This window comes from Myxocyprinus asiaticus, chromosome 20 (assembly GCF_019703515.2).
Source record: "Myxocyprinus asiaticus isolate MX2 ecotype Aquarium Trade chromosome 20, UBuf_Myxa_2, whole genome shotgun sequence".
In the NCBI taxonomy this organism is placed as follows: Eukaryota; Metazoa; Chordata; class Actinopteri; order Cypriniformes; family Catostomidae; genus Myxocyprinus; species Myxocyprinus asiaticus.
This window is the reverse complement of record NC_059363.1, coordinates 26,714,956-26,727,091: the sequence shown is the minus strand read 5'-3', so window position 1 is coordinate 26,727,091 and position 12,136 is coordinate 26,714,956. Positions and strand designations below refer to the sequence as shown.

Sequence of the window (12,136 nt, the reverse complement as noted above, 5' to 3'; positions counted from 1 at the left end):
CACTGTTTCCACTCAGCTCTCACAGCTGCTGCTGCTGGTTCAGCATTCAGTATTATTATGGACAGGGGCGTAGATTCCAGGTGGGATGGAGGGGAAGTAACACCCCCCCCCTCCCCATTGTTTATACAATGATCAATGGAAACACGGGGGGGGGGTTATAGTCTTCATACTATAACCCCCCCCCCCCAATGTTCAAGCCAAATCTATGCCCTTGAATTTGGATTATATTGATAATTATTTGATATGACATCAATTGTTATTGCTGGAAGACGTAAAGACATCTGTAATGTGTAAACCATCTAATCGCAGTTACAGTTTTAAGTTGACGTGTTCAGGATGCTTGATGTTAGAACTAACAAAAGAGTCAAAGATGGAGCTAAAGTACTAGATGTGCCGAACTGCTTGACATACTTTCAAGACCAAAGGAAAAACTGCTGTACTCCACCACAGAAAATGATATGGTAGACCATATAAGACCTCGACAGACCATGAGAACAGAAAACCTCAAGCAATGAGAGCAGGTGTCAGACAGATCTAAAGCTGACTCGTTAAGGTCAAGTACAAGGTGAGGGATTTAGTGTAGATCAGGAGATAAAAAGGACAATGACTAACCCGTTTTAAGTTTACTGCTTAAAACGGCAAAGAAGATCATGAAAAAGGGCCCACCGGTGTATAAACTCTCTATGGTAGAATTGTTAGAGAAACACACCCAGTTAGGGTTAGAGACAGACAACCTTGATGATTATATTTGCAATTCCATTTGCTGACGCTTATGGCACAGAAATATCATGCATATAAACATTTGCCTGATGAAAAAGTCTGATGGAAAAATGTTAGCGTAAGTAGAAAGGAGAGAGACACCTTCCCTTATCTTCAACAAATAGCTTGCAATTTATATGCTGAGCTCTGAGACAAACTAAACTATCAAAAAGTTAATGTAATGCAAGTTATTCTCTCCTGCTTATGTTATCGGTTTTAGGACAAATCTACAGTACATATAAAGAATAAACACCACAACTTACAATGGAGGTGAATGGGGCCAATCTGTAAATGTTAAAATACTCACTTTTTCAAAAGTATAGCAACAAGACGTAAACAATATATGTGTAAACATTATTTTTAGCGTGATATCACTTACTGACCATTTCTGTGTAAAGTTATAGCCAATTTTACTGACGATGTAATATCAACAAACCCTAAAAACCTAAAAAAGACTGTTAAAATTACAATTTAAACAACTATGGCTCAAATAATACATGAGTTTTGACAGAATAATTAGTGCAAATTAATGAGAATTAATGTGTAAAGTGCTTTTATAAAATTATTAGCTTCACATTTCTGCTTTTAAACCCTCCAAAAATGAGCCCCATTCACTTCCATTGTAAGTGCCTCACTGTAACCTCAATTTATGTTTTTTTTTTTTTTTAAGAAAAGGAGGGACGAGTCTAAAAAATTTTTTTTCTGATAATCAACATTATGCAACAAATGCTGTCAACTGAGCTTGTATTAAACCCGGAACATTCCTTTAAGGAGCACTTTAAGTGGTCAGACTTCAGAGTTGTCTAACTGCACCCTCTGCTGGTAAGATCCATCTTAATGCAAGTAAACAAGGACAGCATGAGGAGATTATGCTTAACTGTGATGATTATTATGATGATTTGCTTTATTAAAAAATGTAAGATGTTTAAAAATGTTTTGCAATGTCATATTCATAATTGACATGCTATTCTATCCCAATACATGGACATATCACACAACTTTTCCTCTTTTGTCCAAAGAGTACAATGCATATACTTTCCATAGATCATTCTTAGGCCCCATTTTGAAGTCCAGCAATTTACAAATGAACATTAAGATTGCAAAATAAAAAGGCACTAAAAGAGTTCCTGTTACTCTTGTGACATTCTTTTCATTGGTAGAAAGTGTGGCAAGCAGGATCCTGAGCAATACTGGAAGTAATTCCTTCTCTATTTCCTTTGGTAACAGTTGTCAGCTTGATGTTTAGCACGGTCAACGTGATCTATAAGCATTTCAACCTGGCAAAAAAAAAAAAAAAAAAAAAACAAGAACATAGACACAGTTACATGTGGTATGCTAAACAACAATCCAATATTTCTCCAATCCAACTTGGCATAAAAAACTGCTGTTTTAGTGAGGACTGTCACAATTCAAAGTTCTGTTGATTCAGGTCCAGGATTTGGTTTGGTTTCAACAGTTTTCCTATAGTAAGCCCTCCAAGCTTTCTGGGTTGTCTTACCAAATTAATGGAATTTCTTTTGAAATCATATTTGTTAACTTCACAAAGTTACACTGACAAAACATTGTAAACGTAGTTGTAAATGACATAATACAGTCAACAGGAATGCATATTTTATTAACTCTACACCCTAACCCCAACCCTAAACCTAACCGTCAGTGAAGTTAAAAAATCATTTTAGAGTGACAATGCGATATCTGAATCACACTAAACATTGTTTATGTAAACACGATTGTTTCCTGGTTTCCATAGGACCAGAACCTGTGTATTGGTTGCTCAGTAGCACCAGAGAGAAAGGTAAACATGCATGAAGTGATGCAAAAATGTCTGATTGTGGATCCGGCTGAATGGGGTTGATTTCACTGTACATGAACTATCAGAAGCAACATGTCGATTTTCCATGTGATCATGTTGATTTGACAGAGTAGCTTTACCTTTTTAATAAGTTTTTTACTGATATCAGTTTGATGATCGATCTCGTTGCCCATGTCCTGAGCCATGCTCTTTATATTCCCGATGATGCTGCCAACCTGCTCCAGATTCTTCTCCATCTCATCTTCCCGTTCATCATTCGTTATTCTTTCGGAAACAAAACAGCACCACTTAACTTTTCCATAAAGTAACACCTTATGGTATATGGTGGGTGCAGCATAACATAAAGATCTAACATGTCTCACAGGTTGAGTAACTAATTTTATTCAAACTGGATCACTGAAAGAGTTGGAGCTGATCATTCTCAGTGCGATTTTTGTCCTCACCTCTTAATGTAGGGGCCGGAGGGGGCCACTGATCCAACAGAAACAGCTTGTTTATTTTGGACGGCAGTCAGCTGGCTGGATACCACACCCTGATTTATTTTCGCTGTACCCCAAACTTGCTTATATCGCCTATCATTCTCAATGGACTTCAGTCTAAATGAGAGGAATTTAATTTGGTAACACTATTAAGATTCTACTTCTTAACAGTAAATACATTCGGTATCATGAACTAACAATGAACAATATATATTTTTACAGCAATTATCACATTTTAATGTTTAAAGATAAAATTGTTCATTGTTATTTCTTGTTAGTTCATAATGCATTAACAAATGTTAACAAATACTTTAATAAGAAACAAATGCAAAAGTATATGCTGAAATTAACATTCACCAAGATTACTAAGTGCTGACAACGTATTCTTAATTGTAAATTCATGTTAACTAAATTAAAGGTGTATTCCAGGTTCAATTCAAGTTTAGCTCAATCGACAGCATTTATGGCATAATGTTTATTACCACAAATATGTATTTCGACTCGTCATTTTCTTTAAAAAAGCAAAAATCAAGGTTACAGTGAGGCAATTACAATGGAAGTGAATGGGGCCAATTTTTTGCAGGGTTTATTGGGAGAAATGTGAAGCTTTTTATTTTGATAAATTAATTTTTCTGTTAAAACTCATGCTTTATTTGAGATGTAAAGTTGTTTAAATCGTAGTTTTTGAGGGATTACAGAGTTCACGGCGTTACATGGTCATGGCAACAAAGTTGTCAAATTGGAAATAACTTTACACAGAAATGGTAAGTGATTTTATCACACTAAAATTACATTAACGCATATTGTTTATGTCTTGTGGCTATACTTTTAAAACAGAGTCTATTTAAACATTTATGGATAGGCCCCATTAAATTTTAGTGTAATTACCTAACTGTACACCAGATTTTTTTTTATTTTTGTTTTCTTCTAAGAAAAGGAGGGACAAGTCAAAATTAATTTTTGTGGTAATCAATATTATGCCACTAATGCTGTTGATTGAGCTTAACTTCTATTGAACCCAGAACATTCCTTTAAATAATGTTAACGAATACAACCTTATTGTAAAGTGCTAAACACAGCTGATTATACAGCTCTTTTGAATACTTTTGAAATGGAATACTTTCTGAAATATTTAATATTACTGTATAATGACAGCTAAACTGTATAATATACTTTTGTTCCAGACAACCCATTTCCTATTTGTGCTAGTTTCATGTCTCTTGTCTCTTCTCACGTAATACAATTATTTCAGCTTAAATCAATATTTTGAATCCATTTAGCTATTAATTTATTTGGTAAGTAACCATGTAATAAGCAGGATAGTGTGTAGTCAGCCAGTCATCCCTGCAAAATAAACCCTTTCAGGGTGATGCATCCTTTACATAATGCATAATGATGATTAATATTCCATAAATAGTGGAGTTGTTAAAATAGCCAACCTGTTACATGGACACAGACACAAGCCACAGCATTTGGACAGCTCGTTTAGGTTCTTCTGAGCCTGTTTCATGTCCTGCCTGATCTGATCCACTCCCTCTTCCACACGCCTCAGTTTTTCTAAGAATGAGTAAGACAGATTTCATCAATAAAGATCTCCGAACAGACATCCTTACAGACCTACAGAGGCTATTCAATGTTTGAAAAGGTCTCATACTGTTGAAATATTAAAGTAGACATCAAGATTGGAATGGTGGAATCACCTCCCTGCTCATCCAGCATGGTCACTGTTTTTATTCCTACATCCATGCTCTGAAAATACACAGTACACACACTTCAAATTCTACACTACAAAGGGACAGGCAAATTGAAGTGCAGTGCTGTGAAAAAGCACTGATTTCTTCTATTTTTGTGTATTTTTCATACGAAATTGTTTAAGATCTTCAAACGAGATATAACATAAAACAAAGGCAACCTGAGTAAACACAAAATACACAAATATATATATATATATATATATATATATATATATATATATATATATATATATATATATATATATACATTTTATTGAAGCAAAGAAGTTATCCAACACCTATATCACCCATGTGAAAAACAAACTGCTCCATTAAACTTAATAGCCGGTTGTGCCACATTTAGCAGCAACAACGCTTCTGATAACTGGAGATCAGTCTTTCACAACGCTGTGGTGGAATTTTGGCCCACTCTTCTTTGCAGAACTGCTTTAGTTCAGCCACATTAGAGGGTTTTCGAGCATAAACTGCCCGTTTAAGGTCCTGCCACAGCATCTCAATTGGGCACAAGTCAGGACTTTGACTAGGCCACTCTAAAACTTTCATTTTGCTTCTTTTGAGTCATTCAGAGGCCAACTTACTCCTATGCTTTGGATCATTGTCTTGCTGCATAATCCAGTTGCGCTTGAGCTTCAACTCACGGACTGATGACCGGACGTTCTCCTTTAGGATTTTCTGGTTGAGAGCAGAATTCATGTTTCCCTCAATTACTGCAAGTCGCCCTGAAGCAGGAAAGCATCCCCACAACATAACACTACCACCACCATGCTTGGCCGAAGGTATAATGTTCTTTTTGTGGAATTCTGTGTTTGATTTACGCCAGATGTAACAGGACCCCTGTCTTCCAAACAGTTCCACTTTCATCGGATTCATCGGTCCACAGAACATTCTCCCAAAAGGTTTGAGGATCATCAAGGTGTGTTTTGGCCAAATACAGACAAGCATTCATTTTCTTCTGGGTTATCAGTGGTTTTTGCCTCACCACTCTTCCATGGGTAGCATTTTTTTCCCAATGTCTTTCTGATAATGGAGTCATGAACTTTTACTGATGCAAGAGAGGCCTGCAGTTCCTTTGATGTTGTCCTTGGATTTTTTTGTGACTTCCTGGATTAGTTGTCACTGTGCACTTGGAGGAATTTTGAAAGGTCGGCCACTTCTGGGAAGGTTCACTACTGTGCCAAGTTTTTACCATTTGGAAATAATGGTGGTTCTTTGGAGTCCCAGAGCCTTTGAATTAGCTTTGTAACCCTTCCCAGACTGATGTATTTCAATCACCTTTTTCCTCATCATTTCTGCAATTTCTTTTGACCTTGGCATATTGTGCTACTGGGTGAGACCATTTACTTCATGCTGCTGAAAAAGTTCTATTTAGGTGTTGATTTGATTGAGCAGGGCTGGCAGTAATCAGGTCTAGGTGTGTCTAGTCCAGCTGAAACCCATTATGAATGCAGTTTCATAGATTTGGGGATTTAGTAACTAAGGGGGTAAATACTTTTTCAAACAGACCCAATTGGTATTGGATAACTTTTTTGCTTAAATAAATAATGTCTGCTTTTTTTTTTTTTTTTTACTCAGATTGCCTTTGTTTTATGTTAGATTTTGTTTGAATTTTTGAAACAATTTAGTGTGAGATATACACAAAAGCACTGTATTTAGAAGCATTTTTATGTACTGTATGTCAAATAACCATAAACATAACTGATTTTTGTACATAACTGAATTCATCAATTATTAAATGTAATTAAAGAAATACAAATTTCATTGGTTACACATCTAAATAATACCTCTTACCTCCTCTGCCATTTGTAGCATCCGCCTAGTGCTTTCAAGTGACTGAAAATGTACAAAGATGTAAAATTAGACATAATGTAATACAATACAGCACCCAGTCTATTAAACATACTGTAACATTTAGGTTCTGCATGGAAACTAAATGTTCAAGATAGGGGAAAACAGTTGGAGAACTCAGAAGTTTAGTTTGAAAGACACTGGTAACACTTTACAATGAGGAAGGTATCATAAACTAAAAATGAACAATATATTTTTACAGCATTTATTAATCTTGGTTAATGGTTAATTTATGAATTTACAACTACTCATTGTTAATTCATGTTAGTTCATAATTGTTAACTAATGTTAACAAATTAACTTTTAATTAAAAATGTATTAGTATACTGTGTGTTGAAATTAACATTATCCGAGATCAATAAGTGCCGTAAAAGTACTGTTCAATGTTACTGTAGTTTATGTTAACTAATGTTGTAAACTAATATTACCAAGGCATTAAAAATATGTCCTTCTTAAAATAAACGTTCAATGGACGAAAAACATGGGTTGAAAAAGTAGATGTGACCTTAAGACCGGACAACCTATTGAACATACTGTATGTCCATCCCTCATTTTAAGATCATGATGAGGAACTGTGGCTGTACAAAACAACTTCAGTTCCACTTCTCACTAAATCAACTTTTACCTTGAAAATAACATTCTCAGGGTGCTGCAATGCCATGAAATGTACTGTATTCAAAACAATGGTCCGAACAAAAATATGTAATTGCTAAAGTTTTATATCCATTGTGGTTTAACACCAGATGAAGAGAAAGGACGGAATACTTTTACTCGGTAGTCGGTAGTATTACAAGAACATGAAAAAACATCTAATAAAAACAAGAAGGATCCATTCCATTCATCCTCTGTTACATCCTCATGATAACAGGTGACAAACTTACCTCATCTGTTACTTGGTCAGCTTTAATTGTAATCTCCTCCGCTGACATGTCCGCCATCATCCTAGATACAAATTCTGCTGTCACTAAGCTCTAAACACTGAACAAAAATATAAACGCAACATGTAAAGTGTTGGTCCCATGTTTCATGAGCTGAAATAAAAGATCCCAGAATTTTTCCATACACATTGATTAGATTAGATTAGGGCCTAATTAATTTATTTCAATTGACTAATTTCCTTAAATGAACTGTAACTCAGTAAAATCTTTGAAATTGTTGCATGTTGCGTTTATATTTTTGTTCAGTATAGATAAAAGTACAGGAATGTAGGATGTTACAGTATACATAGACATACAGTATAAACAAATATTGCCACAGACAGAGCTTTTCCATGGAAATATCACTACTCCAAATTTAAAATTTTAACAATTACAGATGTAATAACCTTACCATTAATTTACACTTTTAGGAGCAAAATTCAGAAATTGTATACACATTATTATACACATGATTACACACACTTCAACATGTTTACAAGTTTTCTCTAAATTAATGGCATAATATAACAGGCCTACTTAATTAAATTACATTTACTACTGTAAAAATATTTTTGGTTCATAGATCAATCTGTTCAGTAATTTTAGTTTCACAGAATTACCAAATCAGTGCAAGTTTTCTAACTTAAGTCACACTAAATAAGTTTATCTAAACAATTAATTCATTTCAATCTAAAAACAAAAGTGAATGTGGGGACTGTACACAAAGTATCATGTTTTTGTGTTGCCCCTTTAAGTTCTGGTAACAGAATAATGCTGTGCATGTGTTTTGTGTTTGTGTTTATCTACTTACCCTCAAGATGATCCCAAATTCTGAGTGCCAACAACTATTTTCACCATTCAGTTCTATTCGCTAGTTTCCTAAATGCATCATAGAGAAATCCCTCACAGAGAGAGATGATGATTACCGGTATGGGAAAAAGGAGAAACAGCAAGTTTACTGTATCCTCTGCTTTTTCTCTGCCTTGTGATGTAGTCAGGAAGGGGCTGTCCTAGGTACTTTCCTAACCTTTACCACAACCCACCAATGTACACAAGCAGAAAAAGAAAAAACCTTTGGTAACACTTTAAAATAAGGTTACATTTGTTAACATTAGATAACTGTTAACATGAACTAACAATGACTTTTACAGCATTTATTAATCTTGGTAAATGTTCATTTTCAACATATACTAACACATTTTTTAAATCAAAAGTTGTACATTTTAACATTAATGTACTATGAACTAACAAGAACTAATAATGAACAACTGTATTTTTATTAACTAACATTAACAAAGATTAACAAATACTGTAAAAATATATATAGTTCATTGTTTGTTCATCTAACACATTTACTAATGTTAACAAATGTAACCTTATTATAAAGTGCCATACCAAACTTTGTGTAAGCCAGTGGTTATGATTTTGTTTTTGGGGGGGTTACAGCCCTTTTTGAAACAAGAAGTACTGTCACAGCTTTTAAAAGATTAACTGCATTTTTTTTTTCTTTAAAAAAATGAAATGCATTCTTTCAGTTTTCACATTTTTGCTGAATAATGAAGTTACACTCTTCATTAAAAAAAAAAAAAAATTCTGTGAATGAACTGTTTGTCACAAGAACTACATAGTTCTGTTATTTTCTGTACACATTTTGTGTTACATAAATACATGAAATATTTTAATAATGCCAATATACTTGTGAAACATCCAAAAATATATTAATAAGTGATGCTGCTGCAGTAGCAATTTTAATTTATAATAGCTCATCCAAAAATGTATTTCTGCCATCATTTACTCACCCTTCTTATTCAAAACCATTATGACTTTTTAATTCATGAAACACAAGAATGAGTGATGAGAGGATTGTTATTGTAACTGCTATGTATGGAGCCAGATTTGTGCCAAAACTAAACAAACAAATATAACTTTTTGCAAACAAACACAATCTGCTTCGCATAAGAAAACTCGACTCTCAAACAAATAAAGAGCGATTTGTAAATACAAAAGGATCATTTGAGAGTAAATAAAGTGTTGTTATCATGTACCACTGGCCTAAAAAAACAAATGCACTGTTTTACAAATATAAAAATGTGTTTCATATGACCCTACATCATATTGTACAAGTAATATCTATTCTCCAAATTCTACAGGATTGTTGTATGAACGCTTCAGGCCGCCCACACGCAAGATGCACGTGCTGCAGTGCCGGCGAAAGAAAAAACAAGGCTTTAGGAGAAAAAGGCACATTGAGGAAATAGAATTGTGCACATTGGGTCTCATTCATAAGACTTTCGTTAACGAGTCAATTTGGAATAATTTGCATGTAAAATGGACCTTTACAAAAACTTTCCTCTGGATTCACAAACCCTTCGTCCACCCTAGATTTGTTAGTTTAATGAGTGTATGTTAATGAATTCTAAACATACGTAAACACGAGGCATGTGTGCACGTTAATTTACAATTATCACAATCCATGCCCATGAAAATGCCATATAAGGAAGGCATCAGACACACAAGTAAATGCCAATAGGGATATGTGGAACAGTAATAAAAGGGTTTTAAAATGAAGTGCATTCAAATCATCACCTGTTCTGGCTGCCATCTGAGGTTCTTTTGTGAATTGTTTGACATGAAGCTTAGTGTAAAAAATGTTCAATTCACGCCAGCAGGGTGAGGCCCACAATCATTAATGCCTGAAGATGGTCTCTGACTGAAACCAGACATCATTTAGCAGAGATGGGCCACTCTTTTTACATGTAATCTAGGAATAAATCATTAGATTAAATGATAACAAGAACTGTTTTGCCAAGAAGGGAAACAGCTAAGGTGATAGAGAAAAGCTCCCTCTTGGGAAAGGGATTTACTGATCACAAAGTCCTGTGATTTTGGGGGGGGGGGGGCCTGGGTAGCTCAGTGGTAAAAGATGCTGGCTACCACCCCTGGAGTTCACTAGTTTGCTAGTTCAAATCCCAGGGTGTGCTGAGTGACTCCAGCCAGGTCTCCTAAGCAACCAAATTGGCCCGGTTGCTAGGGAGGGTAGAGTCACATGGGGTAACCTCCTCGTGGTCGCTATAATGTGGGTCATTCTCAGTGGGGTGCGTGGTGAGTCGAGCTGGATGCCACAGTGGATGGCGTGAAGCCTCCACACGTGCTATGTCTCCGTGGCAATGCACTCAACAAGCCACGTGATAAGATGCATGGGTTGACTGTCTCAGACGCGGAGGCAACTGGGATTCTTTCTCCGCCACCCAGATTGAGGCAAATCACTACATGACCACAAGGACTTAAAAGCACATTGGGCATTCCAAATTGGGAGAAAAAAAAAAAAAAAAAAGGTCCTGTGATTTTGGGTTTTTTGGGGACCAGAATGATGGTGAAGCATTTGAAGCAGCAGGGAACTTCACACTGCTCCAATCTATTGGAGATCTATTGAAGATCTGTGTGATGATGGGGGCCAGTTGGTCAGCGCAGACTTTCAGACAGGCAGGTGAGACACTGTTTTGGCCTGAAGCTTTCCTAGTATTTTGTTTCCGAAAGACACATCCTCCTTACAGACCATAAGTGCAGGTTGAGTAGCAGGAGGGGAAAGGAGGGGGGTTCCAGGAGATGTTGGTGAATGTGTGAAGTGAAGATCAGAGTGGTAGAGGGGTGTGAGACTGGGCTTTTCAAACCTGCAGTAAAACACATTCAGTTCATCAGCTATATGTTGATTCTCTGCAGAGCGAGGGGGAGATATCTTATACTTGGTAATGCTTTTCAGGCCTTTCCACACAGATGCAGGATCATCAGCATTTCACAGTAGCTTCTTTTAGCCACTCTGATTTCCTTGGTTAGTGTTTTTCTGGCCTGGTTGTACAATATTTTATCCCCACTTCTGTAAGCATCCTCTTTGGCATGACACAGCTGTCTACGTTTTCCTGTAAACCATGGTTTATCATTATTGAATGATAATTTATGATATCCTAGATAATATATGATACCCTGAATGATATCCCAGTAGGAATGCACATATTCTCACACAAACTGATATATGATGTCACAGTATCTGTGAGCTCTTCCAGATCTGTGGCTGCAGCTTCCAAAACACTCCAATCAGTGCATTCAAAGCAGGCTTGTAGTTCCAGCCCTGCTTCAGTAGTCCATCTCTTTACAGTTCTTACTACAGGCTTAGCTGATTTTAGTTTCTGCTTGATGGGGAGAAACCCCCATCCAAGCACTCTTGCAGGAAGTGAAGCAACACTTTTACAGAGCAATATGCTGGGTTTGCATTCTGTGATGAACACCACTCTGAAAAGACTGGTAGAAGGGGCTCTGTCTTGTGAGATGGTGTCAAAACTGAGTGTGACAAACCATCTACTTCCCACTTGTTCCATTCAACCATCAAACATGCAGTTTTCACAGCTCTGGCTGTGGATGCCAGATGGTGCCCTGTGCCTGAGAGAGTAAATCTCTCCTCAGTGGAATTTCCCATGGTGGAGCTTCCAGCAGTTCCACCAGTTCCAGAAACCATAGCACTGTTTCCTGATCCAGCCTGATTTTGCACAGCATTTGGTGTATCAGGCGAATAGG

At 36.2% G+C, this 12,136-nt stretch overlaps 1 protein-coding gene across 2 annotated transcripts; it reads right to left on the bottom strand.

Moving 5' to 3' along the window:
* Nucleotides 1–1,626: 1,626 nt before the first annotated feature.
* LOC127411271 (synaptosomal-associated protein 23-like) lies at nt 1,627–8,566 on the bottom strand. Of its 2 annotated transcripts, none has more exons than XM_051646718.1 (8): nt 8,379–8,566; nt 7,532–7,592; nt 6,594–6,635; nt 4,752–4,800; nt 4,491–4,608; nt 3,016–3,168; nt 2,692–2,836; nt 1,627–2,036 (listed from the first exon to the last, which is right to left on the bottom strand). In XM_051646718.1, exons 2-8 carry the CDS (start codon nt 7,589–7,591, stop codon nt 1,968–1,970), a joined length of 636 nt encoding a protein of 211 aa, XP_051502678.1. In that variant the 5' UTR covers nt 7,592; nt 8,379–8,566; the 3' UTR covers nt 1,627–1,967. The 2 variants fall into 2 exon arrangements, with proteins under 2 accessions (XP_051502678.1, XP_051502677.1); XM_051646717.1 differs by having other exon boundaries at nt 7,532–7,628; nt 8,379–8,565.
* Nucleotides 8,567–12,136: the final 3,570 nt, after the last annotated feature.